Raw genomic sequence first — 16,310 nt, 5'->3', positions numbered from 1 at the left:
GGTCCAAATCTCAGGGAAAGCACGCAGTCCTTCTTCCTAAGGTGTTTCCTTAACAAGGACACAAAACTGAAAAGCTGCGCCTTCCCGTCACCGCCCCTTCCATCCCCCCACCACCATCGGAGGCAGGCACGTGAGCCCCGCCCAGCTGACTACTGACACCACCGACACCGACCGACCAGACTAGGACGTCCGCCCGGAACCCCCGAAGCGCCGGGGGTGGGTGGATGGAGGAGGCAAAAAGCGGGAGGGCGGACCCGCGGTCACGTGCCCCGAGCCGTCTTCCGCTTCCGTCACTTCCGGGTGCGACCGTCGCTTCTGTCCCGGTGGGCTCTGTACGCGTTCGGTGCTTCCTCACTGTACCTGACAGTCTGTACTACTGCCCCTTCCCTGTTCCCAGCGGGAGGGACATGAGTGTCCCTGGGCCGCCTTCCCTGGACGGGGTCCTGGCAGGGCCACCCGACGGCCTGGAGGCCGGGGGCCCGACGCCGGGTACGTGCTGTGGGGCGGGGCGGGCGGGACCCGAGTGGGTGGGTCTCCGGGCCGCCCCGCGGGAATAAGATGCTTTCGGCAGCTGCCGACCCGAGGCTCTGGCCCCAGCGCGGAGCTAGGGAACCTTGCCGGCCCTCCTGGCCAGAGGAGGAGGCAGGAAACGAGATCTGGGGGGAAGCGGTGTTTGGGGTGCTGTTGGTGGGGGTTGATGGTGAAGCCATTCTGAGTTTGTGTATTGACTCCAGCACACTGTTGGCTATTTGTTACACGTTAGTGGTTGAGGATGAATTTACCAGAAGGATGATTGGTTTGTAATTCAGAGAATTGATGTATCCAGTATTATTGCACACTCACTCATGAAATGATTATCTTGCTTTTTGACCTTACTGCGTCCTTCTTCCAGCAGTCTTTCTCAACCCGAGTTCGAGGAGAGATTTAAACCCTAATGGCCTAGAGCATCTATTGAATGTAATGAATCGACTTGCTCTGCATCCATAATGATAGTATGTTTGTACTATGCTAGGGAGAATTGAGAAGATAGTCACTCAAAGCAGTTTCTGTGTTCTGTGGTTCAGATGAGGAACCCTAGGTGAGAAAGGCTTCAGGACTTTGGATGTACCTTTACTTGTACTTCCTGTTCCAGAAATATAGGGGTTACCCCAAAATAGTGCTCTCAGCCCTTTCTTGGTGGTGCTTTTCCTCAGTGACCTCCCTCTCTTCACACCTTCCTAAGTTGCATCTATAAATATCACTTCCTTGTATATAAGTGCAGGTTGGGTCTCTCTGCTTGCTCCTTCATCTGCTTGCTGGGTACTCTGACATGGTTATTTTGCACTAGTCTCACACACAGCATGTACATAAATAAAAGTAGATGTCTGATCCTATTAATGGTGCCAAGTCACTATCACTTGAAACTTTGACATTACTCTTTTTTTTTTCAAGAATAAATTATTTTATTGAGGTATAATCTAGATTCACAAATCAAAGAGTATAACTTGATGAATATTATTATCCAGATCAAGAAACAAAACACCACAGCATCCTAAAGTTGTCCCAATTACTCTCTCAGTTTGATGAAATTATCGATCTTTTCTTCTATTTTTTTTTTAAAATCAGTCATCAATTTTATACACATCAGTGTTTGACATTACTCTTGACTCTTTCCTCCCACTTGCCTCCTACCTCTGTTTAGCCCAGGGGATTCTACTGTACAATTTCCATCTCCTCTTTGTATTTTCACCTTTACAACAACAGTTGTAAGGCTAGTCCACCTCCAGTCTCTTATTCTTCATTCCATCTATCCCACTGTCACATCACTGCCCCAAGATAAAGCTCCCATCATGTCATTTCCTTGCTTGGAAACCTTAAATGGCTCCTTACTAAACTAAGGGCCAAACACATTATCTTCGCATTCAAGGGTCCTCATAGGCTGGCCACATGGTCTTAGAGCTCACTACTGCATATGTCTCATGCTCCAGACACCCCAAACTAACCTGTCTTTCCAGAGCCATCCTATATTCCCACTTTTCTTCATGCTGCTTCCTTTACCATATTGCATCCCTTCCTCTCCTGCCTTAGAATTCTTACCCATTTGGAAATAGTAGCCCTCATAGGTTGCTGATGGAAGTGTAAATTGGTGACATCTCTAAGGAAAGCAGTTTTGCAATGTCTATTAAAAAATGCATAAACACCTTGTTCCATTAATCTATTTATAAGAATTTATTCTATAGAAACAGTGACATGAATATGCAAAGACAAGCAAGGAAGCTCACTGCAACATTGTTTGAAAAAGCAAAAAGCGGAATAGGTGTCTTATTTTCTTTGTCTTAGTCTACTTGGGCTGCTATAATAAAATAACATAGGCTGGTGGCTTAAACAACAGACATTTATTCCTTGAAGTTCTGGAGGCTGTGAAGCCCAAGGTCTAGGTGTGGGCAAAATATGTTCCTGGTGAGGACCCTCTTCTGATCTTGCAGATGGCTGCCTTCCACTGTGTCCTCACATGGTGGAAGGAGAGAGTTCTGGTCTCTCTTCCTCTTCTTTTAAGGTCAATAATCCCATCATGGGGACCCTACACTCAGACCTCATCTAAACTTAATTATTTCCCAAAGACCCCCACCTCCAGATACCATTACATTGGAGGTTAGGGCTTCAACATATGAATTTTGGGGGAAGGACACATTTAGTCCATAACAATAGGGAACTGGTTAAACAAAATGTGGTAGAATTCTGTTAAAAAGAATGGAGTAGATTCAAACATGTTGACCATATCTGAGATACATATTTATGAGAAAACTTGTAGAACAGTATAAGCAAGATTTCATTTGTGATAAAAACAGGGTTTAACCATAGGTATGCAAAGACAATTTCTTGAAGGCTATGTAAGAAACTCCAGAGTGACTCTCTGTGGAGTAAGGTAGTGAGGAGTATTTTTACTTTTCAGGTTATACCCCCTTCTTTTGTATTTTAAGTTTTTACAATGAGTTACACTTAAAAAGAAAAAAGAAAGGAATGAAAATTCTATCCATTCTTCAAGCTTCAGCTCAGATGCCCACACCTCCTTTAGGAATTATTCCCTGATATCCCTGGTGAAAGTGATCTTTCTCTAATCTATGGCACTTCTCACATTCTCTGATTCCCCTGTATTGAGCTTTTTCAGGGAAGGGGACTTGCCTAATTTATTGTTGTAACCTCAAAAACTAGTACATAAAATGTATGTGCAGCAAATGTTTCTTGTCTCCCACAATAAAATACCTTGAACTTAGTGAATAAATGTGTGTAAAAACATGAGTAACTTCGACTCTTCCAATAACTTAACCAGAAAACTGGGGCAGGGTAAGGGGGTTGCTGTGTGTGCGAGTTAAAATGTATATATAGTTTAAGGAAGGTGTATTGGTTGTTATTCCTTAAAGTTGAAATATCCTTATTTGGTTGTTTCTGTTTATCTGTAATACTTATGTTTCCTGTGTGTATATATATATATATATATATATATTTTAAAATTTATTTTTTAAATTTATTTTTGGCTGTGTCAAGTCTTCGTTGCTGCGTGTTGGCTTTCTCTAGTTGCGGTGAGCGGGGGCTACTGTTTGTTGCGGTGCTTCTCATTGCGGTGACTTTTCTTTGTTGTGGAGCATGGGCCCTAGGCACGCGGGCTCAGTAGTTGTGGCTTGCGGGCTCCAGAGCGCAGGTTCAGTAGTTGTGGTGTCTGGGCTTAGTTGCTCCGCGGCATGTGGTATCTTCTCGGACCAGGGCTCGAACCCGTGTCCCCTACATTGGTGGATTCTTAACCACTGCGCCACCAGGGAAGCCCTTCTATATTTTTTAAAGAGAGTTGCTGCTGTTTGCACTGTTATTGTAATCAAGCCTTTAGCAATGACATTAATCATAATAAAATATAATATATATAATATATAATATATAACATTAATGATATATTTTATTCACTTCCCATCTGATGGAACATCAATGGCAATATCTGTAAATGCTTCACTTTTCCCGTTAGATTTTTCTTTCACTTGTGGAGTGCTTCAGTTTCTAGATAGCTCTTACTTGTTTGAATATTGCCTTGCAATCTAGAGAATTCCAAAGTTTGTTTATGTTTCTCAGGATCCAAATAAAAACCATACTAATTTATTTTGATCTCTAAAAGCTAATTTTGAATATGACAGCATGTTGTTTTCCTCAATCTTGCCAAAATTTAAATCTGTGGTAAAAACTATACTTGGAAATGAGCTATAAGCAATGTATTGTGATGAACGTTTTCTGTATAATGATCTAATTTGATGTTATGGATTATTACCAGATTATGATTAAAGAGAGGTGTTTCAGAGTTTAGTATTAGTTTAAAAATGCTTTTGGAGTACCATTTTAGTAATGTGGCCATTTCACTTTTTTTTTTTTTTTTAATTCTAAACCAGTGATTCTAAAATCTTACAAACCATTCATTGAACCCTGTTTAGAAATTGTTTTGTACTTTTCTTGGTAGGAGTAGTGATTGATGGGTATTCATGTTAGACATTTTTGAATGCCTGGCACAATGCTTACACTTATTATTCAAAGGAAAGGTAGGAATAAAATAGTTCCTGGCATCAAATCTAGTTTACACAGAAGACAATTATTATACACTATTTTCTATGGTAAATTAAGGTTCTGAATCTCAAGAGAGGAGAAATTCTTAGAAAATTTCTTTCCTGCTAACAAATGACCCTCCCTTTATATGTAAATAATATATCAAGCTCTATGCAAAATAAATGTTGACCCATATTACTTCCATAGAACTGAAAAAAAATATTTTTAGGTATTGCATTTATTAAAAAATTTTTTTTTTAAGTTTTTTTTTTTTTTTTTTTTAATGTGGACCATTTTTTTAAAGTCTGTATTGAATTTGTTACAATATTGTTTCTGTTTTACCTTTTGGTTTTTTGGCCGCGAGGCATGTGGGATCTTAGCTCCCTGACCAGGGATCAAACCTGCACCCCCTGCATTGGAAGGCGAAGTCTTAACCACTGGACTGCCAGGGAAGTCCCTGCATTTAAAAAATATATAATCCCTAGGGGCTTCCCTGGTGGCGCAGTTGTTACGAGTCTGCCTGCCAATGCAGGGGACACGGGTTTGAGCCCTGGTCCGGGAAGATCCCACATGCTGCGGAGCAACTAGGCCCCTGCGCCACAGCTACTGAGCCTGCGCTCTGGAGCCTACGAGCCACAATGACTGAAGCCCCTGAGCCTGGAGCCCGTCCTCCGCAGCGGGAGAGGCCACCGCAGTGAGAGGCCCATGCAATGCAACGAAGAGTAGCTCCCGCTTGCCGCAACTAAATAAAGCTCACGCACAGCAACGAAGACTTAACACACCCAAAAATAAATAAATTAATTAAAAAAAAATTCTGCAAGCTTTTGGAAACAAGAATTTCTTGCTTCCATTCAGTAACTGTTCCTTCCTTTTAGGCCTCAGACTCCTTTAATAATTCATTGAAAACTAAATCCCCTTCCCCGAAAAATACATACACATATGGAATTTTGCGTGTGTTAATGTTCTTTTCAGCTAGACTTTACCTTGTACTAGTAGCTTAAAAATATTCTTTGAGTGCTCATAACTTGATTTTTAGAGGATGCTCAGGAAGTAAAAGTTAAAAAAAAAAAAAAAGATACCTATAGTATCCTGTGTGTGTGCTCTGAACTCCACTGCCAGCCTCCTTTCCTCCCTCCCTGCTACTTTCTTACCCCTGTGTCAATTTAAAAGCTTCCTAAATTTGATTTTTTGCTTGGGGACAGGTTTAAGTGACACTTCTCCAGATGAAGGGTTAATAGAGGACTTGACCATAGAAGACAAAGCTGTGGAGCAACTGGCAGAAGGCTTGCTTTCTCACTACTTGCCAGATCTGCAGAGATCAAAACAAGCTCTCCAGGAACTCACGTGAGCTGAAAAAAACCATAGATGCACTCATTTCTTCTCTGGCATGGTCATAATTTACTGTATAAGTAAAGTATATACTGTATTAGGGATAATATTTCGTAACATTTAATACAATGGAGTATTTCTGTATCTTTTGTGTTAGCAAATGGGAGTGGAGTAATCTAAATTACATAGTATACGTGTAATTTAGATTACACAGTAATCTAAATGTAAAAAGTGAAATAAATGCTCCTAGAGTGTTTGGTCTCTTCTGAGAAGTACCCGTAAATCTTTTCTAGACTCTTTGATTAGTTTTGGTGTCTCTTCACTATTTTAGGAAAGAATCGCCTCTTGGGGATGTTGCAAATGGGTATACACCTGTTTCTGAGTAGAGCTGCAAAATTGCCTCCGTAAGAGTCACATTTGTTTTCAATTGCTGGTTCACATGAGTTGCCAGAAATCCCTAATTATCTTTTCTGGAGATGACCCATTTCATTCTTAGTTTATAACTCTACTAGCTAAATAAAGGATTGGAGAATAAGCTAAGAGAGGAACAGGATAAGGAAGAATGGAATCCATAAAGTGTAATCAATATGCAAAAATATACACTCTGATTTTATCAGCTGTCACCCAGAAACAGCAGTCTGAGCTGCTTCTTCCTTTTGGGTCAGGACCTCTCTGGATTGCCCAAGGTGGCCTATTATTTCTTTTTTGTGGTGGTCACCTTTAAACTGGCTATGAACCACTGCTGCTGTAAGACTTACTCTTTGAAAACTGATCTCAGAGGCCTTTATTAGGGCAAAAGGAGAGGAATAATCAAAAACTATGTCCATTTTTTAAATATTAGTAACTAATGTTATAATCCTTGGGTTTGAAGATGATAAATGAATATAAAAGTGGTACTGTGTTCTACTACATGTGGTACCCTACTGTAGTTAAGGGAGCTGGTAACATTCTTAGTTTTCTGCTAGTTCCAAGTAAGATTTTTTTTATTCCCCAGTATGTGGTATGTCTTGTATTTTAACACCAGCCAATCCTTGTGGCAGAAAAGTCAAAGATTTTGTGGGTGAGTTTGGATGATATATGATAGACGGAAGGAAGGTAAGAAACTCTGCAAACAAAACATATCTGGTAACACTTTATTTATAGGAAGTTAGGAATCAAGGTTTAATTGGAAAGTGTAATTGATGAGGACATTGGCTAAAATTTAGTGTTTCAATAATCCCATTTATCTTCCTAGGCGTCTAGACAGTGATGATGATGCTGATGATGATGATAGTAAAATCAACTACTGTTTATAACAGTTGAATATGATGAATAAGCAGTTATTAAACTTCTTGAGTGTTAAGGAAAGATAAGCAAACTTCAGAGAAAGAACAAAGAAATATATGGGTCTAGTTAAGAGCTTTCTACACTGTCTCATTGATCAATGTATCTGTTCTTTCACCAATATCCTGCTGTCTTGATTTCTGTAGTTTCTGTAAGTCTTGAAATTTGGTAATGTACGTCTTCCAACTTTGTTCTTCTTCAGTATGTCTTGGTTATTATAGGTCTTTGCCTTTCCATGTGAATTTTAGAATCAGTTTGTTGATATCTACAAAATAACTTTCTGGGATTTAAATTGAGATTGTATTGAACCTATAGATCAAGTTGGGAAGAATTGATATCTTAGCACTATTGAGTTTTTTATTCCATGTACTTGGAATATCTCTTCATTACTTAGATCTCTCTTATTTCTTTCATTAGAGTTTAATAGTTTTTGCATGTAGATCCTATACATATTTTGTTAGGTCTATACCAGATTATTTCATCTGACAGGGGTTATTGTAAATGGTATGTTTTAAAATTCTGATTGTTCATTGCTGGTATATAGGAAAGCAACTGACTTTTGTATATTAACCTTGTATCCTGAAACTTTGCTATATTCACATATTCGTTCCTGGGTTTTTGTTGTTGTTGATTCTTTGGGATTTTCCACATAGGCAATCATGTTATCTGTGAACAAAGACAGTTTTATTTCTTCCTTTCTAATCTGTATACCTTTTATTTCCTTTTCTTGTCTTATTGCATTAGCTAGGACTTCCAGTAAAATGTTGAATAGGAGTAGTAAGAGTGGACATCCTTTCCTTGCTCCAGATCTTTAGGAGGAAAGCATCTAGTTTCTTACCACAAGTGCAATATTAGCTGTACGGTTTTTAAAAAGATATTCTTTATCAAGTTGGGGAAGTTCCTCTCTCCTCCTAGTTTGATGAGAGTGTTTTTAATCATGAATGGTGTTGGACTTCGTCAAATGCTTTTTCTTCATCCGCTGATAAGACCATATATGATTTTTCTTCTTTAACCAGTTGATGTTGTGGGTTACATTGATTTTCAAATGTTGAACCAGCTTTGCATACTTGGAATAAATCCCACTTGGTTGTGGTGTATAATTCTTTTTATACATTGTTGGATTTGATTTGTTGATATTTTGTTGAGGAGTTTTGCATCTATGTTCTTGAAAGATAATGATCTATAGTTTTCCTTTCTTGTAATGTCTTTTTTAAAAAAATAAACTTATTTATTTATTTTTGGCTGTGTTGGGTCTTCGTTGATGCTCACGGGCTTTCTCTCCTTGCAGCGAGCAGGGGCTGCTCTTTGTTGTGGTGTGTGGGCTTCTCCTTGCAGTGGCTTTTCTTTGTTGCGGAGCATGGGTTCTAGGCACGCGGGCTTCAGTAGTTGTGGCTCGTGGGCTCTAGAGCGCAGGCTCAGTAGTTGTGGCGCATGGGCCCAGTTGCTCCGTGGTATGTGGGATCTTCCCGGACCAGGGCTTAAACCTGTGTCCCATGCATTGGCAGGTGGATTCTTAACCACTGTGCCACCAGGGAAGTCCCTCTTATAATGTCTTTATCTGGTTTTGATTTTAGGATAATGCTGGCCTCATAGAATGAGTTAGGAAGTGCTCCCTTTACTTCTGTTTTCTGAAAGAGATTGTGGAGAATTGGTATAATTTCTTCCTAAAATGTTTGGTAGAAATCGCCATGAAGCCGTCTGTTCCTGGTACTTTGATTTCTGGAAGGTTACTACTTATAGATATAGGCCTACTTAGATTATGTTTCTCCTTGTGTGAGTTTTGGTAGTTTGTGTCTTTCAAGGAGTTAGTCATTTCCATCTAAGTTATCAAATTGGTGAGCATAGAGCTACCTGTAGTATTCCTTTATTATCCTTTTAATGTCCATGAGATAAGTAGTGATGACCCCTCTTCCATAAATTATGTTAGTAATTTGTATCTCCTCTCTCTTTTTCTTTGTTAGTCTAGCTAGAAGTTTATCAATTTTATCAATATTTTGGAAGAACCAACTTTTGGTTTTGTTTATTTTTTATTGTTTTCCAGTTGTAACAGCCTGTTTTTGCTGTCCTGCTTGTCTTGGATCATTGGCTTGCTGGGTTCTCCTCTCATCCATTCTGGTTTCACCTTCTGTGGTCTCCAGTCAGAGCTGAAGGGACACTTATGACCTGTAGGATATGCCATATTCAGTGCTGGATGGTGGAGGTGTTTTAACTGCCCTTCAGTCTCTTCATTGCTATTTCTTTTTTTCATTGTTGTTCTCTGTTTAGCATACTTCTGCAAGCACATCATATCATATTTTTCTTTGTCTATAGTATTCTTTAAAATATTTAATTAAGTGATCCCCCACAGTGTCACTTATTCCTGTGATCCTAGCATTGGTTGATCTGGAGAAGAATATCAGAGAAGTTGGCTTCTCTTCCTCAATAGCAAGTTTTGAATCAGATTTTATTGAGGAGTCTTAGAAATTATTTGGTCTGACCTTCTTACTTTGTAAATGAAGAAATTTAGGTCCAGAGAAACTAAATTTCCAAGATCATACCAACTGATTATTATCCCTTGATACTGCTTTTTTTCCAACTCTAATCTAAAAAGTCACTGCTCCTCTTCCTTTATGGTAATGTTACAATTTTAATATATATAAAACATCAAGTTTCTTGGGCAAGATAGTATAAAAAAAACTTTTTTGGGGCTAATACAGAGAGTTGTTAGAAATAAGTAATAAAATAATTTAAAATGGTTTGATGTTATTCAAATCTGAAATTGAGGCAAGAATAAAAGACGTATTTAATTATCAGAATATTGGAATATTATTTTGGCTTTGGAATATTATTTTGAAAAAGATTATGATAAACTAAATAAGCCTTGGAGAGTCAATAAATTTCCAACTTAATTTCCACTTTTAACATTAACCAAGATAAATGTGATTGCTTTTAATGAACCATCATTTAAAGTATGTAAAGTTTATTTTGGCTGTGTGCTTCTGTTTCAGACAGAACCAAGTTGTATTATTAGACACACTGGAACAAGAGATTTCAAAATTTAAAGAATGTCATTCTATGTTGGATATTAATGCTTTGGTAAGTATGATTTAGTTGACATAGCTTAATGACATCTTGTTTTAGAAATAGCTAGGTTTATCCTCCCAACTTTGTACTTATGTATGTTTGAGATACTTATGTATGTTTTCCTCTAATTTTTAAAGTTTAGAATTTGTTGTTTAACAGGAAAGCTTGATTTACTTTATTAGACCTTCTATTGTCTTGAATTGTTAGCTTTCAAATGTTGAACTTGTGATAGGAGATTGAGCTTATATATGAAAGTTTGGAATAGATCTGCTCATAATTAAAGACTAATAAAAGAGAAGTAAAAGTAAGGAACTTTGGAGGTACTATTTTTCCCTTTAATGAAAGCACATCTCTCTTTATCAAGTACATGGTTTTTAAAATTAGCATTTATTTAATTGTATGGCATTTTCATAATGCCATAACAAATTAACGCTGAAACAGACTGTTTGAGGGTCCTTTACGTCCCCTTTATGTCTTTCAATGTAAGTGACAGTAGTTGAATTTCATCAGAAACTTTATAGCTTTTTGATGAGAGGAACTAATACTCTTTATTTTAGGAAATGGAGAATTAACAGAAATAAGGAACTTGTGGCTACCTTTCTCTTTACCTGGAACATTAGAAATAGCTTAGTTTGCATGATTTTGTGGACTTTCATATATACGTCAAAGAATGGACTTTTCATTGGAAAAATGTGGCTTATTAATGTTTTCCTTTTATAACAATCAAAAACCAAGTCCACCTTCTCTAGTATTAGGCAGAGGCCTGTGGTAGTAAATACAAAGTCTTCTACTCAGTAGTTCTTGATTTGTGAAGGAGGTGGTCTTTGTCTTCTCCATTGAGTTCATGTTGCAGCAGAACTACATATTTGTTGAATGAATGAACCAAGCATATGTAATACTGTCGCTTCCATCTGAAAGGGCAGAAGCTAAGTCTTGCTCTTTTTCCTTCTCTCAGCCCATGAGTGGTGTTTTTTTGTTTGTTTGTTTGTTTTTTTAATTTTATTTTTTTATTTTTGGCTGCGTTAGGGCTTTGTTCCTGTGCGTGGGCTTTCTCTAGTTGCGGCAAGCCGGGGCTACTTTTCATTGCGGTGTGCAGGCTTCTCGTTGCGGTGGCTCCTCTTGTTGCGGAGCATGGGCTCTAGGCACGCGGGCTTCACTAGTTGCAGCACTCAGGCTCAGTAGTTGTGGCTTGCGGGCTCTAGAGCACAAGCTCAGTAGTTGTGGCACATGGGCTTAGTTGCTCCACGGCATGTGGGATCTTCCCGGACCAGGGCTCGAACCCGTGTCCCCTGCATTGGCAGGCGGATGCTTAACCACTGCGCCACCAGGGAAGTCCCCCAAGAGTGGTTTTGATTGTCATTCAGGAACTGAAAAATAGAAGCGCAGAGAGAGAGAAAGAGGGTCTGTAAGCTCTAGAGCTCATCAGACTCTGACTTTACTTGTAGCTACATTAAGGCTGCTAATCTCTGTACTGACACTTCTTTCCTTTTTTTTACCTGATCTTCTCTTTCTGTTACCTTCCTTCCTGAGAATGAGGTGTTTTTTTTCCCTTCTCGTCCATCTCTGGCTGAGATGGAAAGTCTATACTTATCACTCCTTGGGAAGAAAAGTGTCCTTACAGAGATTGTTCTCCTTGGTCTGACTTCAGAAGCCCAAAGAATATGATCAGACTTGTCCACAGCCTTCTCAGGGCTCTCTGGCCACAGCTTGGTTTTTCCTGATGGGCAGACACTTCACTTAAACTGTCCTGTGTACCCTGGCTCAGTCTCTCCCTTGTAAAGGCAGTAGAGAGTGTTTTACTTTTCTTAAATGAAACTGATAGCATTGTTGGATAGTCTTACTAAAATTTTAGAATTATATTGCATGGTTTTTATTTTTTTGAATTTTTGAGTTTTATTTTATTTATTTTTTTATACAGCAGGTTCTTATTAGTTATCTGTTTTATACGTATCAGTGTATATATGTCAATCCCAATCTCCCAATTATATTGCATGTTTTTAAGGCAAAATGTTATCTTACAGAATATAAATGTCTATTTTATGTTTAGTAACTTTTAATCAATCTGAACTGAATCAAATATTCTCAAAAGCCTACTAGTGGTTTAAATTAAATTTGAATCTTGGAATTAAAATATGGAGATAATTAGATCTTCAAAAATTTTGACAAATTTAGGCAGAATGAACTGTAATTTAGGTATTGATTTATTTATCCATTTTGATATTTCAGTTTGTTTTAAATTGACTTTTAAATTTACTTTTCCATCTTAAGTTCACTGAAGCTAAACACTATCATGCCAAGTTGGTGAATATAAGAAAAGAGATGCTGATGCTTCATGAAAAGACATCAAAGTTAAAAGTGAGTCGAAAATTCTTTCACAGTCCTTATAGAAGTAGAGGTTTAATTGTCTGTTTTTCTTCAGTATTCATTTTCTGACTTCTTATATATTCATATACAATAGGATACTTAATTCATGGTACATTGTTTTCTTTTAAAACACATTCTTATTAACCCCACTCCGGGCTTTTCTACTAATAGCTGGGCTGGTGGGCTCACATTCTCTGAATATGTCACTGTATTTCTCATTTAATAAGAGTTTTGAGTAACAGAATTTTTTTATCAAGGAGACCTTAAATTACCCAGAACATTTAAAAATTGTGAATCACTATATTGTACACCTGTAACTTATACTATACAGCAACTATACTTCAATAAAAAAAAGTTACACTGAAGAAATTTAAAAGTTAAACATGAAATTTATTATTATGTATTGATTACCTTAAAGCACTATTACTTAAAAATTTTTTTTAATTTTTTATTTTTAATTTAATATAAAGGTTACTTTCCAGTTACAGTTATTACAAAATATTGGCTATATTCCCCATGTTGTACAATACATCCTTGAGCCTGTCTTACACCCAGTAGTTTGAACCTCCCACTCCCCCACCCCTATATTGCACTCCCCCATAAACCACTAGTTTGTTCTCTAAAAACACTACTACTTTTAAATTAGGCCATAACCTATAAGCCTTTTGCTCTCTTGATTTTTAAATTTTTTTGACTTAGAAAAGAGCACTTAAACTGCAGCAGAAGAGGCAAAAAGAAGAGCTGGAAAGGGAGCAGCAACGAGAGAAGGAATTTGAAAGAGAAAAGCAGTTAACTGCCAAACCAGCTAAAAGGACGTGAGAAGTTGGATGTTTGTGTCCTTCCTTCCCCTGTTCATGTTCTGGATTTGAGATGACCCAGTGTAGACTGAAGTTAAGGTAGTGCCTTATACCATTGTGTTATGTTTTGAAATCCTTTTCCCACGAGTGCTGTCTCTCTATCTTCATTTCAGCCATTCAAGAAGCTTTTTTTCCTAAGTAGAAGACATAATATCACTTGGTTTGGATATTTTATATGTAATTTTTCAACTTTGTTTTGCTTTTTAAAATTCATTATTTTGGCGTTAAGTCATTTATAAACTGGAAAATGGTTTGTTTTAATAGTCTAGACTATAAGTGGTTAAAAATTAGTATGAATTGTTTAGCTTCTTAATAAGTGTGGATTTAAGAGTTTCAGTTTCTTATTTTATGAAATGAATTGCCTTTCTGGCAATACAGCGCTGGGTTTTGGCAGTTGCCTTTTCATTGTTTGGTTAAGAATTGCCAGCTGTTTAATCACATATGCCACTGGAAAAGAGGTGGTATAAGCCTTTGTGAAGAACATGATAGAAAAGTGTGTACACAGGAAATAGTAGCATCTTAGACATAGCATAGGTGAGCAAGATGCCATGTAGATTCCACTAACCATATACTATATCTGCTTCCTAGCTTTGTTGTTGCTGTTTTTTCCTTATGCTGCTTCTGGGTTCAAAGTAGATTATATCTATTCCTAAAGTTTGGCGGGGGTGGTGTAGCTTTCACACACTCAAATGTGTTTAAATATTTATGATTCTTAGTAACAGTCATCACACACTGTGAGATACAGTTGTCAAGCTGATAAGATAATGGACCCAACTTTCCAAGTGGAAAGTCTCACTGCTAGTTCTAGGTATCCTCTGATTTCCTGTGTGGTCTTACATGTGGTTACTTTTTCTGTGCTTTTAAAAAAAATTCTTAAAGTAGAATGATACATACCAACTACCCATTATAGCTTCTTCACAAAAGAGGCAGCATGATACCTTTAGTGTTTTCTAGATCCCCCCTCCCCCAATATTACATGTAGAAATTTATTATGTGAGGGAAATATTATGAAGTTTCATTGTTTTAAATTGAGAGTGTATTATTCACTGTTTTAGTAGTATTTAATATCCATGATGTCCAATCTCTATTACATAGAGACTGTACAGATTAGATTACAGATTATGATTAGAATGTGTATCTTTTATAACCTACGTTACATTTGGTAAGCTGGAATCACTCACTACCTCTGATCACATATCAGGCTAACCAATGATGGAGAAGGCATTAGATTTATGTCGAGTGCTAAGAACTGGTCTGTTTAAAGGTTTAAAAAATTTGTTTGAAAACCTTTCCCTTCTTTAGTGAATGAATTATGATCTCACAATTCACTTGGTTTTGACCTTATGTTTAAGAGTATAAATATATTTTATTTTTAAAGGCTATGTGTTGCCCTCAAACACTGGCTAAAACTCCTAGGGCAGGATCGTTAGCACTGGCAGGACAGTGTCACCTAAACTGCTGAATGTGCTCGTTTATAACCTGACAGAGGCTGTGCATTGTTTCTTAGAGTGATTTGTGGTGGCCAACCGCAATGATTGTTTAAAATGCTGGTTCCTGGACACCACTCTCAATCTACTGAAGCAAATCTGTTTGTTTTTCTCTTTTTTTCCTTTTCAAAAAGTTTCCTCAAGTGATTCTGATGTACCTTATAAGTTGAGAACCGCTGGTCTAGTGATCTAGGTCAGAGGTTTCCACACTGGGCTGCATATTAGCACCTGGAAACTTTAAAAAAATATACTCTTGAAGATTTTTACTCATTAGTTCTTAGGTAGGGCCCATGCACATTTTAAAGAGCCCCCCAGATAAGTCCAATGCAAGGAACCACTGGTCTAGACTTTCTAGTGATTTATATTTATAAGGAGTGAAATAGTTTGAAAGCTACCCAGTAACTCTTGGGATTAATCTTATGAAGTAAATTCTTAAACTGCTGCTTTTGATATAAAGTCAGATTTAAGACTGAAATAAATAGCAGGCCGGAAATAGGTATAGAATTCTGGTTAATTGAACTTTTGTGACCTGTATTTAAATAAATCATGTTTATTGAATGAATGGCAAGGCACATGTACTTTTAGAAATGTATTATTTACATTTTGAAGATTTTTTAAAATGTCAAGAATATATATTAGGATCCACTATTTTTAGGTCAATTGTAAATCAGAAGTACTGTTACTTTGGCAATTAAAATCTAAAACTTCAGCTGTATTTCAGTAGCGTACAAGCATATCTTACTGACTAAAACTGAACAGAACCCTTATAATTAGTCTTGCTGTATTTTTGCACAAAATTATGAATTGGTACTTGAGTTGAAAAAAATTGCCTTTGGTGTTTTGGTTGAAAAAAATTGCCTTTGTTTTGAAACTATATCATATATGTACTGAACTAAAGTGATGGGAGTTAATTTTCTATTTACTTTGTAGGAGGTATCATGTAAATATGCAGACGTTGAATGTAGTATGGATTGTGTCCGCAGTGAATTTTTGGGTGGATACAGTTTATAAATATGCCAATTATATACCCTCATATACTTGTCTGATTTTGAGCTTGTAAAATGAGGACTCCTTTTTACACATTTAATAAAGAAAAGAAAGGTCTATGAATTATCCAGTATCATTTATCAAGCACTGGTGTGCACACAGCACTGTATACTTCCCTTTATGTACTTTATTTCAGACATTCCTTTCCTTTGCTTTCCTCTCCTGTCATCTTCCTCTTAATGTTCTCTGTAGGTTGTGTCACAGAGTGACTGGTCGGCTCATGAAATCCTTTTCGGAAAGGTGATAGAAAGTGTTATGAAAAGATTCTGCCTGAAATAAC

The 16,310-nt window shown here is 37.4% G+C and overlaps 1 protein-coding gene across 1 annotated transcript; it reads left to right on the top strand.

Moving 5' to 3' along the window:
* Window positions 1-309: 309 nt before the first annotated feature.
* BLOC1S6 (biogenesis of lysosomal organelles complex 1 subunit 6) lies at window positions 310-15,572 on the top strand. Its single transcript, XM_061180351.1, has 5 exons — window positions 310-489; window positions 5,763-5,904; window positions 10,200-10,287; window positions 12,544-12,630; window positions 13,339-15,572. Exons 1-5 carry the CDS (start codon window positions 408-410, stop codon window positions 13,456-13,458), a joined length of 519 nt encoding a protein of 172 aa, XP_061036334.1. The 5' UTR covers window positions 310-407; the 3' UTR covers window positions 13,459-15,572.
* The last annotated feature ends 738 nt before the right edge of the window (window positions 15,573-16,310 follow it).

Source organism: Eubalaena glacialis, chromosome 2 (genome assembly GCF_028564815.1).
Source record: "Eubalaena glacialis isolate mEubGla1 chromosome 2, mEubGla1.1.hap2.+ XY, whole genome shotgun sequence".
NCBI classification, from domain to species: domain Eukaryota; kingdom Metazoa; phylum Chordata; class Mammalia; order Artiodactyla; family Balaenidae; genus Eubalaena; species Eubalaena glacialis.
Note: the sequence above shows the minus strand (reverse complement) of the source record. Positions and strands in the feature narration are given on the sequence as shown.

Excerpts from the sequence above, each read along its gene's own strand:
- BLOC1S6 (XM_061180351.1), top strand. The coding sequence starts at position 408 with ATGAGTGTCCCTGGGCCGCCTTCCCTGGACGGGGTCCTGGCAGGGCCA. Across the intron at positions 5,905-10,199 it reads CAAGCTCTCCAGGAACTCAC|ACAGAACCAAGTTGTATTAT; the intron begins GTGAGCTGAAAA and ends CTTCTGTTTCAG. Across the intron at positions 10,288-12,543 it reads TGTTGGATATTAATGCTTTG|TTCACTGAAGCTAAACACTA; the intron begins GTAAGTATGATT and ends TTCCATCTTAAG.